We start from the raw sequence: 21,338 nt of genomic DNA on the forward strand, positions 1-21,338 counted from the left end.
CACTGGATCAGAGCATCTCCAAAACTGCAGCTCTTGTGGGGTGTTCCCGGTCTGCAGTGGTCAGTATCTATCAAAAGTGGTCCAAGGAAGGAACAGTGGTGAACCGGCGACAGGGTCATGGGCAGCCGAGGCTCATTGATGGATGTGGAGAGCGAAGGCTGGCCTGTGTGATCCGATCCAACAGACGAACTACTGTTGCTTAAATTGCTGAAGAAGTTAATGCTGGTTCTGATAGAAAGGGGTCAGAATACACAGTGAAGGACGGGTCAGGGCTAGCAGCACTAAATGCAATATTAGGCAGGTGGTCATAATGTTATGCCTGATCGGTGTATGTACCGTGACTCGTCTAGGGTCCTGGAATCGAAAAGTTTAAGAACCTTTGATTTAGGAGACACACAGGGGGGTGGAGCTTCATGAAGTAGGGTGGGGATGTGGGCGGGGCTTATAGAGTAAAAGAAAATGAAACACACACTATAGTGTTAAAATGCAGCACTAGGATGCCAAATTGGTCGTTTTGACGCAAATAATGCACCGACGTCGCTTTCCGTACAGATTTCCTGCTTGATAAAGAGAAATATTCGTGTTTTCTGCAGAGACCTCTCCGATCTGTCAACTTCATTCCCCGGATCCGACTGAGATACTTTACGTCACCTCATTAACAACCGAGAGGCAAACACTGAGCCGTCGCTGTACTTCATAGCTGTGCTAATGAGTCCAGCTGGTAGCGGCTGCCAAACCTCTCTCTCTCTCTCTCTCTCTCTCTCACACACACACACACACACACACACACACACACACACACACACACAGAGCGACAGGCGAGGACTTGTCGACTCGACGCAGCACTTACTCACTCGATGGAAGTGGCATCTGTCACTTGGCCCCATCAGGAAATCTGCTGGATTTGACTTCCCTCAGTGCCTCGATGTACCGCACAACACAACACACACACTCTACACACACACACACACACACACACTCCACCTCTACGTTTGTCTTCAGTTCTCATTAAGCTGGTCAGCTAACGTACTGAGTGATGCATATTTACTGATCTGTGAGTGTATGTGTGTGTGTTAGGTGACTGATCTAACAAGCGAGTGTGTGTGTGTGTGTGTGTGTGTTAGGTCACTAATCTAACAAGCGAGTGTGTGTGTGTGTATTAGGTGACTGATCTAACAAGCGAGTGTGTGTGTGTGTGTTAGGTGACTGATCTGAAGCGAACTCATAACTGGTGTGTTTGCTCTTCATGTGTCGTGTTGATCTGGTGTCACGGCTGAACTCGGGCTCGAGGACAGCGTCCTGAAAATACGGAGTTCAGGAGTTTTATTGTTGTTAAGCTCTTTGTCTGTATAATTTGTTTGTTTTGTCTCGACGCTGACAAAACAGCCCTGACCCGTCGAGGCCTGGACTCTACCAGATCCCTGAAGGTGTGCTGTGGCATCTGACACCAAAATGTTGTAAGTTGTGAGGTGGAGCCTCCATGGATCGGACTCGTCTGTCCAGAACATCCCACCGATGCTGGATTGGATTGAGATCTGGGGAATTTGGAGGCCAAGTCATCACCTCAAACTGGTAGTTGTGCTCATCAAACCATTCCTGAACCATTTCTGCTTTGTGGCACGGAGCATTATCCTGCTGCAAGAGGCCACAGCCATCAGGGAATACCATCTCCATGAAAGGGTGTAGATGGTCTGTAACAATGCTTTGGTAGGTGGTACATGGATGGCAGGACCCAAGGTTTCCCAGCAGAACATTGCCCAAAGCATGACACTGCCTCCACCGGCTCGCCTTCTTCCCATAGTGCATCCTGGTGCCATGTGTTCCCCAGGTAAGAGATGCACACGCACCCGGCCATCCACGTGATGTAAAAGAAAATGTGATTCAACAGACCAGGCCACCTTCTTCCATTGCTCCGTGGTCCAGTTCTGATGCTCACGTGCCCATTGTTCGGTGGTGCACAGGGGTCAGCACAGGCACCCTGACTGGTCTGCGGCTATGCAGCTCCATACGCAACAAACTGTCCTGCACTGTGTATACTGACCCCTTTCTATCAGAACCAGCATTAACTTCTTCAGTAATCTGAGCAACAGTAGCTCATCTGGATCGGATCACACGGACCAGCCTTCACTCCCCACGTGCATCAATGAGCCTTTGCCACCCATGACCTTGTCACCGGGTCACCACTGTTCCTTCCTTGGACCACTTTTGATAGATACTGACCACTGCAGACTCTAGTGGGAACACCCCACAAGAGCTGCAGTTTTGGAGATGCTCTGATCCAGAGGTTTAGCCATCACAATTTGGCTCTTCTTCAAACTCTGCTCAAATCCTTAAGCTTGTCCATTTTTCGAGCGTCTAACATCAACTTTGAGGACAAAATGGTGAATCATCTTGTACAGAAATTTCTGACCTCACTGACCCCTTTGCATTTTTTTTGCATGACGATGCAGCATTCAGGCAAATGAGCTCAGGCTCACTTCTTCTAAACTGTTATATACTTCTCTAGATAGAAGAAGATAAGGAGGCAGGTAGAGTAAGCAAGCACACACACACACACACACACACACACAGCTCTAAACTGGGCCAAACACTAACGCAGGCTTGTAGCTGAAGTGAGCCTCCGGGGCCCGGACCTGCGAGAACACTGCAGTGAGTCACCGCTCCAGCTCCGTTCCATCAGCACCGGCCGCTCCACATCCGTCTGTCCACCGCCTCCTCTTAAAGGAGACCGGCTCCCCTATACACATATGGATCAGCCATAACATTATGACCGCCTGCTTAATATTTTGTTGGTCCCCCGGTTAAACATCAAGGCATGGACTCCACTAGATCCCTAAAGGTGACCCGTGGGATCTGGCACCAAGATATAACACACACACACACACACACACACACACTCTGGCTGGTGATGCAGTGAGTAAAAACTCAAAAAAGTTTTTTTTTTTCCCTGCACAATGGCTCTGGGTCTCTTGGCAGAACAGACACGCATCACTGCACGCTTCTTTCCCAAACAATCCCTTCTCTAGATATTACTCTATTTTTCTGGATGAGGAAGAACATGAAAAAGATGATGATGAAGAAGATGATGAAAAATAAAAAGCAGATGAAGAAGAAGAAAAGGATGAAGAAAAAGAAGAAGGAAAAGGAAAAGATGATGAATAAGAAAAAGAAGATGCGGAAGAAGAAGAAGAAGAAGAAGAAGAAGAAGACGACGACGAAGAAGATGAGGAAGTAGAAGAGTGTATCTAATTAGATGTGTAACATTACAATGACTTAAAAAACTGGGTTTTCCTGATTGTAAGTAAATGTAAAAATTGTGTCTCTATCTATGCTACGCGTCACGTCTGTAGAGCACGTCACGAACCCCACACTCCTGCACCACGTCTGTAGAGCACGTCACGAACCCCACACTCCTGCACCACGTCTGTAGAGCACGTCACGAACCCCACACTCCTGCACCACGTCTGTAGAGCACGTCACGAACCCCACACTCCTGCACCACGTCTGTAGAGCACGTCACGAACCCCACACTCCTGCACCACGTCTGTAGAGCACGTCACGAACCCCACACTCCTGCACCACGTCTGTAGAGCACGTCACGAACCCCACACTCCTGCACCACGTCTGTAGAGCACGTCACGAACCCCACACTCCTGCACCACGTCTGTAGAGCACGTCACGAACCCCACACTCCTGCACCACATCTATAGAGCACGTCATGAAACCCACACTCCTGCACATCTATAGAGCACGTCACAAACCCCACACTCCTGCACCACATCTATAGAGCACGTCACAAACCCCACACTCCTGCACCACATCTATAGAGCACGTCATGAACCCCACACTCCTGCACTACGTCTGTAGAGCACGTCATGAACCCCACACTCCTGCACCACGTCTGTAGAGCACGTCATGAACCCCACACTCCTGCACCACATCTATAGAGCACGTCATGAACCCCACACTCCTGCACTACGTCTGTAGAGCACGTCATGAACCCCACACTCCTGCACTACGTCTGTAGAGCACGTCACGAACCCAACGCTCCTGCACCACGTCTGTAGAGCACGTCACGAACCCCACGCTCCTGCACCACGTCTATAGAGCACGTCACGAACCCCACGCTCCTGCACCACGTCTGTAGAGCACGTCACGAACCCCACGCTCCTGCACCACGTCTATAGAGCACGTCACGAACCCCACGCTCCTGCACCACGTCTGTAGAGCACGTCACGAACCCCACGCTCCTGCACCACGTCTATAGAGCACGTCACGAACCCCACGCTCCTGCACCACGTCTGTAGAGCACGTCACGAACCCCACGCTCCTGCACCACGTCTATAGAGCACGTCACGAACCCCACGCTCCTGCACCACGTCTGTAGAGCACGTCACGAACCCCACGCTCCTGCACCACGTCTATAGAGCACGTCATGAACCCCACACTCCTGCACTACGTCTGTAGAGCACGTCATGAACCCCACACTCCTGCACCACATCTGTAGAGCACGTCATGAACCCCACACTCCTGCACCACATCTATAGAGCACGTCATGAACCCCACACTCCTGCACCACATCTATAGAGCACGTCATGAACCCCACACTCCTGCACTACGTCTGTAGAGCACGTCATGAACCCCACACTCCTGCACTACGTCTGTAGAGCACGTCACGAACCCAACGCTCCTGCACCACGTCTGTAGAGCACGTCACGAACCCCACGCTCCTGCACCACGTCTATAGAGCACGTCACGAACCCCACGCTCCTGCACCACGTCTGTAGAGCACGTCACGAACCCCACGCTCCTGCACCACATCTATAGAGCACGTCATGAACCCCACGCTCCTGCACTACGTCTGTAGAGCACGTCATGAACCCAACGCTCCTGCACCACGTCTGTAGAGCACGTCATGAACACCACGCTCCTGCACCACGTCTATAGAGCCGAGCCTCGTCTGAGATCGATCGAACTCTTCCTCCTCCACCTCCTCTTCCTCAGCCTTGTCAGGGATTCTGAGGTTTAGCTGATGGTCTGATTTCTGCTGCTAAGCTTCCTCAAACCAAACCAGATCATATGGTGTGTGTATAAACTGTGTGTGTGTGTGTGTGTGAGAGAGAGGGAGGTGCGTCAGCAATGAGGACATTTCAGCACCTGCTGTATCAGGAATGTGAAGGGGAAAACCCGGACTAATTCAAGACAAGACAGTGATTAATGTCAGAAAGGAAGAGGAAGAGGAACGGAGAGGCGTCTGAGACGCTGCACATCGTCTGCTTAAAGCGGCATGGTGATGCCATCATCCCGGGCCGTGTCACGTCTAGACATGTGACATCGGTGTCAACAATGTCAGCTGCAAGGATTTGAGTTTAACGAGGACACTCATCTGGATTTACTGATAAAAACTGGGAAGAAAAACACAGTCACGCTGCAACGGGAAAATAATCAGCCACGTGAAAGAGTCATGTGATGAACGGAGTCACCGTCACCACACTGAAAGTTACTCGCTTTCAGAAAACAGCACAGCAATCCTCGAACCACATATTAAACGTCATGTTATACTTTTTATCTATTTATACACAAAATTTCCAAAAGTTTTGGGACATCTGCCTTTACATACACATGAATGTAATATGGAGTTGTCCCGCCCTTTACAGCTATAACAGCTTCAAGTCTTCTGGGAAGGCTTTCCACAAGGTTTAGGAGTGTGTTTATGGAAATTTTTGACTAGAAGCGCATTTGTGAGGTCAGGCACTGATGTTGGACAAGAAGGTCTGGCCCGCAGTCTCCACTCTAATTCATCCCAAAGGTGTTCTATGGGGTTGAGGTCAGGACTCTGTGCAGGCCAGTCAAGTTCCTCCACACCAAACTCACTCATCCATGTCTTTATGGACCTTGCTTTGGTCACTGGTGTGCAGTCATGTTGGAACAGGAAGGGGTCATCCCCAAACTGTTCCCACAAAGAGCATGAAATTGTCCAAAATGTCTTGGTATGAAGCTGAAGCATTAAGAGTTCCTTTCACTGGAACTAAGGGGCCGAGCCCAACCCCTGAACTCAATGATTTGGAGGGGTGTCCCAATACTTTTGGCAATATAGTGCAGTTACATTTACTGTTGTGGAATCAGATATTTCCCATATCACCAGTCAATCAGAAACAGGATCTGACATCAACAGGAAGTATTACACCTGTGACAGAAATGTGATGAAACGGCTTAACGCGTGTTTTTTCTGTGTGTGGGTTACAATGGAAAAATATTTGTTGATGTCATTTGGTGCAACCAGTCACTGCAACAGCCTCATGTTCCTAATCGTATCTGTCGGATAACAAGAGAGCCGATTGGTTCACAGACTTGAAACAAAAGAACAAAACAAAACAAGGCTTCTGATTGGTCCATGGGTTTTAATGAGAAGGATACAGAAATAAAATGTTCCCGGTGTTAAAAGTTAAAAGTACAAATTTCCCAGTTTAATCCTGGAATTCCCCTTCAATTAAATCCATCATAAAGTCCATGTTCCCTTCCTGTACATGTCTCACACCCATTCAACATCTTCCTGTCTTTTCTCCAGAGTTAATTATAAAGTTGAAGATGAATAAAACTCAACAGCTGAAGAATCGCTCTCACTGTGAGGCTTCGTGGCCGAGTTGAGCTCTTTATCAGCAACGCGCAAAGTTCAGAAAAGCCTCGTCAACGGCTCCAAATAGACCAGGTCTAAAAATAAACACGTGAAGCAACGTCTAAAAAGGGAGAAGAGAATAGAGGAGGGGGGGGGGGGGGGCAAGAGATCGAAAGACAGAGAGAGGCGGGGGGGGAAGGGGGAGGGTGCTGGGGTTTATAGCAGTAGGACGGAGCACTAGTTTGGACGGTCAGTGTGACGGGGTTCATTATCCCGCGATGTTTAACTTCCTGTCAAGCATCACAAAATATTTATTAATATTTACAGCCTTTAGTTAAGCAGATGTTCCCGAATCCAGAGCCATGTACAGATGTGCTTCAGTATTGTGCTAAAACATGAGATTCCGAACGGACACCAGGAATTTTCTGTGATATTAAGCTTCTTTTTCCAACACGGGACTGTATCATTAAACACGGGACATTTCCTGTCATAAACAAATGACCAGTCCAGTGGGAAGTGCTGTGGAGTTTCCACTTTCCACCCTCGTCTAGATTGTTATGAATTATGACCGGATCCAGAACCCAGAACAGGTCACTCACTGGGCTTTAAAAGTGACCTGAGAGGTAAGAGGAACTGGAAATGCGGGGGTCACTCACTGGGTTTTAAAGGTGACCTGAACTGAGAGGTAAGAGGAACTGGAAAAGCGGGGGTCACTCAATGGGTTTTAAAGGTGACCTGAGCGGTAAGAGGAACTGGAAAAGCAGGGGTCACTCACTGGGTTTTAAAGGTGACCTGAGGGGTAAGAGGAACTGGTAAAGTGTGTGAGATGGTACGGTGTGTAATGTCTAGTGATTACGGTAAGCTCAGGCTTAGCACAGACCTCCACTCTGCTAAAGGAGCAGTTTATCCTGTGTGTTATTGTGTTATCAGGTGAACTGTAACATATTTGTGTAGTTTGTGTAGTTGTGTTTGTTTTGCAGAGGTAAACAGTGTGGTGTGGTTTTTATAGTGAAGGGGAATCCAGCCAAACAAAACTGAGACAGAATGGTACACTCCGTGTGGACTGGACTTCCCCTCTGCTCTAAACTAACCTGTCAACAGGAACTGACTCACATCTGTCTGTCTGTCTCTGTGTGTGAGCCTGTCTGTCTGTCTGACACTGTGTGTGTTTGTCTGACTCTGTGTGTGTGTCTCGCTCTATCCCTCGGTCTGTCAGACTGACCGTGTGTGTGTGTGTGTGTGTGTATGCACGTGCCTGTATGTCTAGCTCTATCCATCTGTCTGTCACACTGACTGTGTTCATGTCTGTCTCTCTCTCTGTCTGTGACTCTATCCATTCATGTGTCTCTCTATCCTCCATCTGTCTGTCTTTTCACAAGTCTAGTCTGCGTCTCTCCATCTGTATACATCAGTCTTTACACGTCTCTCCATTCATCTGTCTACATCTCTCTATCCTTCTGTGTCTCATTCCATACAGCTGTGCCTCATCCTCCTCCTCCAAATCTGTCTCTCTGTCCACTGATGTGCATCTCCGTCTGTCCCTCTATCAGTGTTTGTCCATTTGTATCTCTCCACATCTCTGTCCATCTGTCTGTCTGTCTCTCTCCCTCTGGGAATCTGTCTCTTTCTTGCACTTTCACTCTGTAGCTCTATCTTGCTCCCTATCACTCGGGTCAGACTAAGTGTCTGGGATATGTGTGTGTGTGTGTGTGTGAGAAAGAGAGAGAGGAAAAAATGTGATGTATTCTGTCGCTCACCTCTTGTCCCTGCTGTTTCATCACAATCGTACACACACACACACAGTGACCTGTGAAGCTCATAAATCCTCCCTGTGTGAAGTGTGTCCTGTTTGACTAAAAGGCTTGGCTTTGTGTTAAGGCAGCACTTTATCACCATGTGTATAATGACAGGGCTGGGTTCACTAACAGAGCAGCTCCGCCCACGTTCGCAAAAAAATAAACAAGCTGGATCAGAGTCGCTCGTTAATCTGACACCTCGGGTTCGTTTTCAAACACAGCTTCAGAACTCTCACTCTCTCTCACTCTCGCTTCACCGCCTCCCCTCACGTATGCTGAATCATGACTCCTTTATAAAGCAGGTTCGCTGCAGAAACGATTCAACACGAGAGTCTGAATCAGAGTGAAATTGATTCTTTTAGTTGGTTCATTTGGTTTGTTCATAAAAACATTCTCTGTCTGATTTCTTTCGGGTGAGTCGATTCGCTTGCTCTCTTCGCTTCTCCTCGCAGTTTAGAGGCTCACATCCGATTAATTTCTTTCAGGTGAGTCGATTCAGAGTCGATTCGCTTGCTCTATTCTTTTCTCCTCACATTTTAGACGCTCAAATATCTGATTCATTTCTTTCAGGTGAGTCGAATTCAGAGTCAAATGCATTCAAATCTCACCTGAGCTCAACCGACTCACCTGCAGGAAGTGAATTAGTCAGACTGTGTGCTTTGGGTTGCAGTGTGGGGTTTTTGTGGGGTTCGGTAGACATGCATTGCTAAACCGAGACTAATCACAGAGCAGTAGTGCAGCATGACCACAAACGATCAAACAGAGAACAATGCAATACAAAATGTTTTAAATATCTGTTTTGACCGGACATACTGAACACGTGTCCTCTGAACATTACGTCTTTACAGCAGAAAAACACAGAACATTTGTGATGAGTCTAATTTAGCCACATTAAGAGTGTGATTAATTAATTAAATAGTTTAACGAGGTCAAAAATGCCTAAAAATCCACAGGATCAATATTATAGCTTAAAAGAAAAACATGAACGTGGGTGTATTTTGCAGGACGTAGAAACAAAGCAACAAACAGAATCAATTTGACTCCGAGTCACTGATTCAGCGAACAGACCGAATGACTCCTCAGGCGACTCCTGAAGAAAACCTCTTCTCAGTCTTGGTTACGTAAAGCTCCGGAGAAAACTGGTGAGATTTTCTGCTTCCTTGCTACCTCCCTTCAGCTAAAACACCCTCGCTTTAATTACTCCAAACACAAGCATGCTTTTCTTTTTGGCTTTTCCATGAAAAGGGAGTCATGCGCAGACTCGTGTAGCGTCCATGCCGATCGACACGGCTCCGAGGGAAAGGTCTGGAATGTGGAAGCTTCGGCTTTTTGCGTCGCTTACGGTCACGTCGGGACCTGTGAGGTCACGGCACCGTTATATAAAAACCAAACAATTTAATTATTTTGTTATTATTCCTTCGTTAAAATACGGAAGACAGATTTGTGTGAAAAATACATAGTTCTGAGTCACGCTGTGTCTCTTGTGAGTGCTGAGACCAAGCAGACTTCCTGTTAGGGCTGGCGTTTAAGTTCTCTCGTGTCACCTTAGTGAAAAAGTTTTCCATCCGACTCACAGTTCATGACGACCATCAAGACGACAGCGGAAAGGTTTCAGAGAAAACTGCAGCACGATTGAAGGCGGCACTTCTTCTTGTAAACATCTTCTTTTAGTTATAAATATGTCATTAATACGTCAGTCAGCAACATGAAAGTAATATGTTTACACCCAGGAACAGAATGATGAGGCAGATCCTGCAGCAAGATCTGAAATGTTCTACGCTTCATGTTCATGAGAAGCTGAGTGAGCTGCGGGTGTGTTTACTGACCGCTCCAGCTCAGCCACGCTGCCTTCAGAGAAAACACGCAGAGTAACACCTGTGCATGTCGGATAAACTCGAGCCAGTGTGGGACTCGGGTTTCTGGAACTCTCCCTCTCTCTCTCCCTCTCTCTCTCTGCTGTCAATCTGACCGCGAGACTTTCGCTGTCGTCATCCGATTGGCCGAGGTCCAGCAACCAGCTCGCTTTATTAACCGCTGTCTGAGTGTACAGAGCTGCTGAGATCAGACACTCATCATCACGTTTCAGCACACACACACACACACAGAAAGAGAGAGAGAGAGAGAGAGTGAGAGAGAGAGACGGAGAGAGAGAGACGGAGAGAGGGAGAGAGCGTGGAAGGGGGGGATGGCGAGACAGAGAGATTTATTCCAGCATGTTGTATACTATAGTGATGATAAAGTATATAAAGATAAGAAAATAAAAGCCTGTGTTAGAGGAAATGCTGACCTCATAACCCCTCGCTAGAGAACTCCAACTCACACATACACAAGCGCACACACACACAAAATCACGTGGCTAAGCGTTGTCTTAAACACAGCGAATGCAGCATGCTGAACAAACCCAGCTTTTGTTTTGATTCTGTGAGCTGAGAGAGAGAGAGAGAGAGAGAGAGAGAGAGAGAGAGAGAGAGTGAGAGAGAGGGATCACAGAGCTGTGCCTTGGGCGGGTCATGTCACTTTCTAACACACAAACGCTCGCCTACGCTGGAGACGTAATGGATGGGTGGAGGTGCTGCTGCTGTGAAGCTGCTGAATCGCAGTTTAAAGAGCGTTATGGAAAATGTTCAGAGGGAGACGGATGAGAGCGAGTCTCAGAATAAAGCGATGAGGGAAAGTGTGACATCGGTGACCGGCCGCCTCACGTCTGACTGTGTGTTGGCTGACCCCGTCTGCCCCCAGGCCCGGTCTCATCTAGTATTTATCAGGCAGGGTTTCTGTGGAGCAGATGATTCCAAAGGGAATTTGTTGGCTCCGGTTAGACCCGGCTCTCCGTAAGCGATATGGGGGTCACACTTACTCAGCAGCTGTTCACAGGAGCTGGAGGAGACGGAGCACAGAGTTAAACTTTAATACTCGCTCAACCACATGGGCAGGAGGGAACCATGCTGAATCAGCTCGAGACAGACATGGGCTTTTATCCATCACTGTGTTTCAAGAGAGACAGAGAGAGAGAGAGAGAGAGAGACAGAGAGAGACAGAGAGAGACAGAGAGAGAGAGAGACTGTGTGTGAGAGAGAAAGAACAAGAGAGAGAGATCAAGAGACAGACTGCAGGAGAGAGAAACTGAGAGAGAGACAGAGAAAGATCGAGTGAGACCAAGAGAGAGACTAAGAGAGAGACTGAGCAAGAGAGATAGAAAGCGACAAGGGAGAGAGAGAGAGACTGAGCGAGAGAGATCAAGAGAGCGAGACCAAGAGTGAGAGACTGTGAGAGCGCGTGTGAGAGATAGAGAAAGACCAAGAAAAACACTAAGAGAGCAAGACCAAGAGAGAGACTGCGTAAGGGGAAGATAGAGATCAAGAAAGCAAGATCAAGAGAGAGAGACTGTGTGAGAGAGAATGTGAGAGAGCGTGCAAGAGAGAGAGAGAGGGAGACCAAGAGAGAGAGAGAGAGAGACCAAGAAAGAGACCAAGAGAGAGAGAGAGAGAGAGAGACCAAGAGAGAGACCAAGAGAGAGAGAGAGAGAGACCAAGAGAGAGAGAGAGAGAGACCAAGAGAGAGACCAAGAGAGAGAGAGAGAGAGAGAGAGAGAGACCAAGAGAGAGACCAAGAGAGAGAGAGAGAGAGAGACCAAGAAAGAGACCAAGAGAGAGAGAGAGAGAGAGACCAAGAGAGAGACCAAGAGAGAGAGAGAGAGAGACCAAGAGAGAGAGAGAGAGAGAGAGAGAGAGAGGGGAATATTCGAGCTCTGCAGTAATATGGTTAGAGAGTCACTGATTGCTGTAATCAGTTAACTTGTAAGTCGCATTAACGGCTTACCTGAGGTCATGTGACTAAGCTCCACCCTAAACAGGAAGTAGCTTACATAATGGAACGTGATACGAAACTCTCACGCTCTCATCAGCTACTAAATTACATCAAACACTCAAAACTGTTCTCCAGGATCAATAAAGTTGTTCTGATCGCCATAAACCCCTCATCACTCCTTTAACATGCTGGACTCCAAACAAACCAGCTCTATACCAGAACAGAGCTGGACATCAACATGTCCACCCCTCGTACTGATAAATAACCCGGGCCCTGCAGGCCTTAAAAAACTAGCTCTTGTTTGCTTGCCCTACTTTCATGTTCGAGGTTTGGCTGCTGGAGCCGAACAACCGGCGAACAAAAGCGCTTGTAAATGAAGAGCTGAATAATTCAGGGGTCCGGTGTAACCCAAGTCGACGTGACAACCAATAATCCCAGAGCTTTCCATGAGCGCTCTTACCTAACCGTCAGCTCGGGGCAGGTTAAATACCACAACAGACACGCGGCCGAGGGAAAGGTACAGGTGTTAGGTTGCAACGAATAAAACGCTCTTTTTTAATATCAATAATTGTCTGTGAGGTGGATCTACAGCTCGATTGATGAACTCAGGGAGCAGTATAACCAGCGTGACCGTGAGATCACCATGAGTCACCGAGTATGAGCTCACGTTTATTGCCCCACTTAGTGCAATTTTAACACCTACGTTTCTCTGAACGACACAGAGGCTTAGGAAGGTCGGGAAGCTAACCTTTCCTCGTACACTTAGCTACATCGTACGATCAGAATGATAGTTTCCGTCTCCGAGGTCTTTGCTCAAGCGGCTCTCGTCTTTATCGTGAACCAAAATCATCCAACTCTGGTCTCCGAAGTCACGGGGTATTTTCCGGTCAAGGCGTATGCCAGAAACCCTTTGGCTGCCGCTCTGAGCTCGATCCTGACTCCATCGAACCTGACACTGCTGACCGAGACGGACCTGAACTTTTCCTCACTGCCGCTCAATCTTACAACAGTACCTTGATAAAACACTGACAGCTCAAGAGATTGTACACAAAGTTCCAGAAATCTGTTGATAAATCTCAAGAAATTATCAAACCACAAACATTTCAAACCCCTAACACACATCATTATCAGGTGCTTTGGGATTTTACACAAGCACATAAACCACTCACGGATCTCAGTATGTCAAAGTGTCTCTGAGAAGCGGTTCGGTATTGAACACCGTGATTATATCGCGATATATCGACTAGAAATAATCTTCAGCTTTAACCTTGAAGTTCTTCCAGCAAGTTTCCTCGGGAGCTACTCACACACACCAGCAAGGTGGGTAGCTCAGCTGTCATAATAATCATCTTCTTCTTCACAGAAGGTTCTTTCTTGTTAAATTATATCCAGATCAACAGACAGCTAGTTCAGATTAACCAACCGGTCAGTCAAAAAATGTTCGGGATTAGCTTGCTTGGGAGCTAGCAGGAGTTCAACTGAGTTGTTGAGTTATCAAGACTAACTAATATAACTTTATATTTAATAAGTTTTAAGAGTTAGAATAAAGCGTCGTTAGCTTGTGCTTGGAGTTAGTGTTATCGAGCCGGTCAGTGTCTCTCCCGTTATTAGCCTCAATGCTACTAAAGCTAACATAGCCTCCTCCGTTGTCTGCTTTACCTTCAGCTCGGCCTCGCAGAAGAAATCTCCTCCTCACGGAGCCATCCCAGTTCTCTCTCCCAGCAAATTTGTTACTCAGTCCGGACCCAAACTCGGTGTTTCTCCTCCGCGTTAATCCAAACCCAGCACTTGGACTTGACTTGGACGCTTTGCTATAAACTACATTCCGACTCCCACAACAACAACAATGTCAACCGAGGCACTACGAAATCCGCCCCATCTGAGAAAACGCAGCATCCCCCTATCGGCCAATCAAAACTCGTTTTACATTTGATTGACACGACATCAGACCAATCAAAACAGAGATGTACGCGCTACGCGAGCCGTGGTTGGCTGTTAATATTCTCAACATGGGCGGTGTTTGGGGTTTAATAAACCTACAGGGCTTTGTGAGTGACATTTTTTTTCGGGGACCAACTTAGTCATGACGTCATCCGCGATGACGCTGAGGGGGGCTGAATTTGGAAGGGGGGTTAAGAAGCTAACGTTAAATCAAACGTCAATTTAAATAAATAAATAAATAAATAAATAAATAAAATGTTTTAGAAATTAGCATCTTTCCGAGCTCCCTTTAGTTAGCGTTCACCTCACATTTTTGTTCGTTTTTTTAAACGAACCTTTCGTGCTAACGCTTCAGATAAACAAACAAAATAGAACAGAAAATTCATTCAGGTTTTTTTAAAGTGTGAAAATACTAAAGTTTCTTTCTGGAAAGACATTATATTCATATTAAAAATGTTTCTGGAAATTTGGTGCTAATTTCATGGTTCATGTTCGTTTGTCAGAAGCTAACGATCCGGTCGTGATGTGACGTCACAGGGCGACACTGTTAGCGCTGGCAAAGTTAAAATGCTCAGAAGTTCAACAAAACACGTTTGTCTTAAAAAATAATATACGACAATAGTGGCATTAAGAATCAATTAGAAGCGATCTCACAAAGAAAACCGTTTAGTTACGATAGGTGTTTGTGAGGTAATGTGAAATTCTAAACAACAACCAGGAAGTATTGTTTTCATGATACACTGTGCATCGAATCTGTCTCAGAACAAATGGAAAGTGACGAATAAAAGTTCTCCGGTGACTCGAACGTATTACTGTAGAAATTCTTGTCATCTGGAACAAGTCCGAAGGATCTGAGAGCATCTGCTTTAATGTTCCTCATGTGTCCAAGTAAATTATTTATTACAAAACAAAACACTACATTAAAAAAAAGCATGGCTGAAAGACATAAATAAACTAACACTGTGCCCGACTCGTGTCGGACAAAGAGGCAGTGTGGAATATCCATTTCCACCTCCCACATCCCAGCTACAGAAAGTTACGCGGGGGAAACCTTGAGATCCACGAGAAGAAAACATGAAAGCTTGCGTGGTTTGCTCAGCATTCTCATGCTATAGCATAACGCTAGCTAGCTAACCTCGAGAGTGCTAACTTTAATGAACGTCCACGACACATTTTCCATCTCAAAACTCTGAAGAGTCAGTGTTACATTTAACAAGAGAGTGACAACGTGAACGATGACGTCACATGTTGGAAATCCTGAGCTACTTTCTCAAATTCTTTTCTACTGCCAAAAGTTTTGGGACACCCCTCCACATCATTAAGTTCAGATGTTGGGCTCGGCCCCTTAGTTCCAGTGAAAGGAACTCTTAATGCTTCAGCTTCATACCAAGACATTTTGGACAATTTCATGCTTTATGGGAACAGTTTGGGGATGACCCCTTCCTGTTCCAACATGACTGCACACCAGTGACCAAAGCAAGGTCCATAAAGACGTGGATGAGTGAGTTTGGTGTGGAGGAACTTGACTGACCTGTACATACTCCTGACCTCAACCATAGAAGGATGAATTAGAGCGGAGACTGTGTGCCTGACCTCACAAATATGCTTCTAGAGGAAAGGCCAAAAATTCCTTCTGGAAAGCCTTCCCAGAAGAGTTGAAGCTGTTATAGCTGCAAAGGGCGGGGCAACTCCATAGTACATTCATGTGCATGTAAAGGCAGACGTCCCAAAACTTTTGGCAATATAGTATATTACTGAAATGTTGCTCCATGTTCAGATGGAGGCATATGTACGTTTATTACCTTAGTCTAGAGGCTTCTATTACCTCATCTTAAATGTTCAGCTCTGAGATTTTTTATTTCCCCCCTCTAAGCTTTTATTCCCTGTCTTACAAAAACAAAGTCCAAAAATAACACAAACAGATTCACATCCTCAAAACAAATTTATTGGAAATGAACAGCTGGCTTTAAAAATAATTCAGGTGCGAATTCCGTACATTACGGCGTATCCTAAATTAGTTTTAAAGGATCCGTCTCTTCGATTTTTGTACAAAACGTTTTAAGTAAAACCAAAGACCTTATACTGACACTATACAAAAAAAAGAAAGGATTTTAATATTACAAACATGTCCAGAGTCTCGATATTTCATTAGTTCTCCTTTTTTTAAAAGTTGTAAAGGTGGAAAATATGGAAATATTCCACACAACCCTTTTAAAAGGAGAACAGATGAATTATCAGATTTTTACCACAGCAAATTTAGGGCCAAAGTTAAAAAAAAAAAAAAGAAAGTCAAAATATTTTGAAGGAAAAAGAAATCAAACCAGAGCACTATGACAGAATGACACCTTTTAGAGCAACGAAAATGTCAGTGTTTTGATTTATTTTTAAAAACATAACTTTCTCCCTCATAATACGACTTGCTATAATTTCATTCTTGAAATGTTTTTTTTAATTAAACAGTGGCCCAAAATGGCGGCTTGGTTTAGTTGCGATTGTGTACAGAGAAAGCTACACAGGCAGCAGCTGGGCAACTCGGGGAAAATACAGAAATCCAGAAACCAGTAAAATCTAAAACAATCCAGTACAGAATGTCACGCAGCTACAGAGCCTTCACACCATAGCGATGAAGGAACGTCAACTGGGGAGCTTTTAATTTTTATTTCAATTTAACGCCGTCTTCTGTCCGGACTTCTGCTCCGTCGTCTTCCTCCCCTGTGAGAGAAAACATAAAAACATTAACGTACATGTATGAATACGCACATGACATGTACAAACATTAAATAAAAAAGAGCACAGGGTGGATATGATCCAGTATGACATCAATTACACCACGGCAATGTTGGAGACCAAACAGACGTCACGTCTTGTAAAACTGATTAAAGGGAAAAAGGGAAATGTAGCGTAGCTGAGACGTGTTTAGTTAACCGTGAGGTTAATGCAAGTTAACAAGCACAGAAAAAGCTTCAAGCTGAATTACATTCGAGGTTAATTACACACAGGTCCGCTGAACTCGCGTCTCAAATTATTCGTCTAAACCGATATTACGCAGTCGGCGTAAATCCTTCCTTTTTTCACATAATGTTAAAAAAAAACGTACCCCAAAACTTCATTATACAGAAAAAACTGAATGCAGCATGAAATGTTTTGTGCTATTCCACGTCCCGAGCCATCTTCACATGATCCACTCACCTTCTCTTGCTCTTCGGAGGCCCTCGGACAAAGCACCAGTCCACGCTGATGGGCTGACCCATGAGCTCCTGGCCGTTCAGTCCCTCCATGGCAGCCTGCGCTTCTTTATATGTTTCATACTCGACCAATGCGTAGCCCTGTTAGAAACAACAAAATATAAATTAATACAAAACCAAAACAAAGCAATAAGTGTGATTAACAGAAGCAGTAGGACTGATTTCTCTGAAATGATTCCCAGAGTTAATCCACTAACTATACAGAGATGAGTAATGAAATGCACTGGAAAGTCTTCCTCATGCACAACACTGCCACTGTGTGGGGGCAAAAATAATCCATTGCACTAAAAAAAAAACCCCCTGACATCATACAGGGAAATATGCACCGCACTGGAGCGAGAGTTCAGCTCAGACATCCTCCTCCTCCTCCTCTAAAAACACCAGTCATTACAAGAAAGCAGTGGTGCAGAGAGACATGAGCAAACAGCTCTCAGCTCCTTTCTATCACTTAATATTTGTTTGTGTTGTAAAAATGTGCTTCAACAGCTTCCGATTTATTTCATATAGACTTTCACTCACGTGATGAGACCACTGATCAGTTTTATAAGAAATGAAAAACAAGGTTTCTGTCCTAACATACATGGCTTCCAACTGTGCATAATACATGATCTCGCTTTGGGCCTCTGTTTAAATCGGAACTTGAGAAATGTCTGAGTTCTGAATACAACTAATTGCAGCAAGAAACAAATACAAACAATCGTCCAGAGAACGTTCCTGGGGTCCGTTAATCCACTGACTTTTACATTCTACTTACGTCCAGACACGCCTCATGTCCAGCATGACTGAGAATTAGGCTTTAACAGGCTTCATCTTAGTCACTAAAACCTTACTGAATACTGAAAGGTGATTGGCTCTTATATCTAATAATGCACTAACACCAACTCCTATAACACATTCTTTAATTTAAACACACTATATACCAAAAGTTTTGGGACACCCATCCAAAATCATTGAATTTAGGTGTTGGGCTCGGCCCCTTAGCTCCAGTGAAAGGAACTCTTACTGCTTCAGCTTCTTAGACATTTTGGACAATTTCATGCTTTGTGGGAACAGTTTGGGGATGACCCCTTCCTGTTCCAACATGACTGCACACAAGTGCACAAAGCAAGGTCCACAAGGACATGGAGTCCTTACATTCATGTGAATGTAAAGGCAGATGTCCCAGTTTTGGCCTGGCTCACAGTCTCCACTCTAATTCATCCCAAAGGTGTTCTATGGGGTTGAGGTCAGGACTCTGTGCAGGCCAGTCAAGTTCCTCCACACCAAACTCACTCATCCACGTCTTTATGGACCTTGCTTTGGTCACTGGTGTGCAGTCATGTTGGAACAGGAAGGGGTCATCCCCAAACTGTTCCCACAAAGAGCATGAAATTGTCCAAAATGTCTTGGTATGAAGCTGAAGCATTAAGAGTTCCTTTCACTGGAACTAAGGGGCCGAGCCCAACCCCTGAACTCAATGATTTGGAGGCGTGTCCCAAGACTTTTGGCAATAGTGTATATATTTACAAAAAAAGGAAGAAATGAATAATCCTAAACCAGTCCTCAGTCTTGAGTGAGTGGACTTGCCTTGAGGTAACCCGTCCTCCTGTCCAAGTTGAGATGCAGGTTCTTGATCTCCCCAAACTCTGCGAATTTGTCGTGAATGTCTTCTTCAGTCGCCTCTTCGTGAACACCAGTCACGAACAGGATCCAGCCCTCGACGGCTGCAAACACACAGCGACAGGCAGCGTTAAAAACTTTTCTAACACAATACCAAGTGTAGCAGAGAAATATTTCCCCCAAGGAGCCTGGATTGGATTAAATACAGCAACGAGTGACGCTCTTGTTCCTCGTCTCTTCTCACAAAGACAATACAGCAAACTCACATCTCTGTGGTCCGGGCTCATCACCGTCCTGCTCTACTGTATCGTAATCTTCTCTAACCCTGGACCTCGCACCTTCATCTGTAAAGAAACACAAGCAATATTAGTACACAACACACACTCTTGTTAAACAAATAAGACAAAGCTGCTAAAATAAATGTTTTTACCAGATCCAAATCCACGTCCTTTTCTTTTCTTGGCTTTTTCTTTTAGTTTGTGAATGCTTTCTGTATAAGAATAAAAGAAAACATTAGAAATTAGTTTGTATTTAGAGTCACATCAGAGACCACTAGTACGAGAATGATAACGAATGAGTCTTAAGCATAATGTCAGTAGGATATGTTCACGTCTCAAATGGCTCCATACTCCCTGCGCAGGCGCCCTACAGTGTGCAGGAATTAAACCGCCGACCAAGGGCACTTCACACAAAACCGCGCGATTTAGGCCTCGCCCAGAAAGTACGCTATTACAACTGAAACAACAAAGCACGCGCAAGGTTCATTTAACAAACTCTCAGGCACTACGTGCAAATTCTAAATACCAAAATCAAAGGGCCATCAGATAACTCTTCTTTTTAAACTTAAACCTGATTAATTTGATAATAAAACCATCAATAGCATTCTGCTAGCGGGAATGTTTGAATTAGCCAACTAGCATAGCTAACAGCGAAGGCGGCCAGAACCAGGCCTGACCCTGAAAGTATAAAACGCTTTAAAAACCACAAAACCTAAACAAGATGTACGCTTTACTACTGCTGCGTAAAACGAACTCGAGTTGAAACACATTACAAAATACACCATACCGTCGCCATCTTCGTCCATAGGAAAGTCCTCGCCTCCTGCTTCGTGAAGATCTAGTACGTCCGCCATGATGCCCGTCCGTGTGTGCGAGAAGGCTGGAGCATGCGCACTACAAACTTCAGCCTTCAGCGTAGCAACCGTATAAAATGAACACGCTGCAAAATGGCCGCCTAGCGACTTCGTGATGCCATTACAGTTTCCTCAACATTCCGCAAAAATAAAACCAATATATTAAATGTGTTGCGTCTTAAAATGTTTAATTTGTGTCAAATGAACGCAAAATAAAAATAGCCTAGACTAGGAACCTCTCTACACCTTTATGTATAAAAGTACATAAAGTAAATCTGACTAAATATGACCTATATTAGCTCATTTTGCTAGCTGGCTAGATTGCTAGTAAGCTAGCGAAAAAACAAAAACAAAACAAAACTGTTTATCTTTAAATAAATTGCATATAAATCAATTTAAGCTTAAACAACACCCCTAAATTCCCTTTTTAAAAAAAATATTTTTAAATGGAAAATATAAAGCCAGCATTAAAGTAAGCAAATACACAAAACGTGGTTAACTATCAGCAGTGCTAATGGCATGACATCATAAAAAAAAACTTTCAATGATTTACTTAAAATAAATGTTTGTATTTTTTAATAATTTAAACTTCTGACTACAATTTCCGTAAATGGGTTGAGATTTCAAGGTGACCTTGTCAGTCAATAAAATTAAAGAAAAAGAATGAGAGAATGGGTTTTCCTTCTTTCAACAATCTTAAGGAAAGTTGGATGAAGTGACTTCATGTGGAATTTTATAAATATTTCATAGAGTTTAATGTGTTTACAGGGTTGAGAGAATTTTAAAAAATGCACATCTTTTAGAAATATAATGGACGATGTATGGAAAAGGATGTTTCAGGTCTGGGAAGTTACATGGATTCCCACATTAATGCATAAATCATGTGATTTAAATATATATCAGCGATTATAGAATGATTATTATAATAATTATGAAGTGTAATTTTAGTAGGTCAGGACAGGCAAATGATTTATTAATGTTTTAAGTGATTTATTTGAAACATCCACACGGATTGTGGTGAAAGATGCTTTGTTTAATTGTCTTTTATGTTCGCTTTATGGATGTAATAGCAGTGGGACAAACGCAACACCCTGATTATGAATGCCACCCACTACGTCAAATTATTCTAAAATCACATGGTTGTTTATCTCGGATGATGCTAATTTAGCCTTGCAATTTTAAATGAAAGAGGTAAGTTTGCA

General features: G+C 44.7%; 2 protein-coding genes across 4 annotated transcripts in view; both read right to left on the bottom strand.

Moving 5' to 3' along the window:
* otud7b (OTU deubiquitinase 7B) overlaps nucleotides 1-14,107 on the bottom strand; it is a 29,363-nt gene extending 15,256 nt beyond the window's left edge. For all 3 annotated transcript variants that reach the window (XM_058376463.1, XM_058376461.1, XM_058376462.1), the window contains exon 1: nucleotides 13,879-14,107. The gene's annotated coding sequence lies outside the window, so the exon portion shown is untranslated. The remainder of the gene's footprint in view (nucleotides 1-13,878) is intronic.
* Nucleotides 14,108-16,089: 1,982 nt separating this feature from the next.
* Nucleotides 16,090-20,192, bottom strand: rbm8a (RNA binding motif protein 8A). Its single transcript, XM_058377044.1, has 6 exons — nucleotides 20,070-20,192; nucleotides 19,435-19,494; nucleotides 19,271-19,348; nucleotides 18,972-19,108; nucleotides 17,350-17,486; nucleotides 16,090-16,872 (listed from the first exon to the last, which is right to left on the bottom strand). Exons 1-6 carry the CDS (start codon nucleotides 20,134-20,136, stop codon nucleotides 16,827-16,829), a joined length of 525 nt encoding a protein of 174 aa, XP_058233027.1. The 5' UTR covers nucleotides 20,137-20,192; the 3' UTR covers nucleotides 16,090-16,826.
* Nucleotides 20,193-21,338: the final 1,146 nt, after the last annotated feature.

Source organism: Hemibagrus wyckioides, linkage group LG23, assembly GCF_019097595.1.
Source record: "Hemibagrus wyckioides isolate EC202008001 linkage group LG23, SWU_Hwy_1.0, whole genome shotgun sequence".
Classification (NCBI taxonomy): domain Eukaryota; kingdom Metazoa; phylum Chordata; class Actinopteri; order Siluriformes; family Bagridae; genus Hemibagrus; species Hemibagrus wyckioides.

Bases quoted from the DNA above. Each gene is read 5' to 3' on its own strand.
- rbm8a (XM_058377044.1), bottom strand. From the start codon at position 20,136: ATGGCGGACGTACTAGATCTTCACGAAGCAGGAGGCGAGGACTTTCCT. The intron at 19,109-19,270 runs GTGAGTTTGCTG...GTGTGTTTGCAG, and splicing joins TGAGCCCGGACCACAGAGAT to CCGTCGAGGGCTGGATCCTG. The intron at 17,487-18,971 runs GCAAGTCCACTC...TGTTTCTAACAG, and splicing joins GGAGGACGGGTTACCTCAAG to GGCTACGCATTGGTCGAGTA.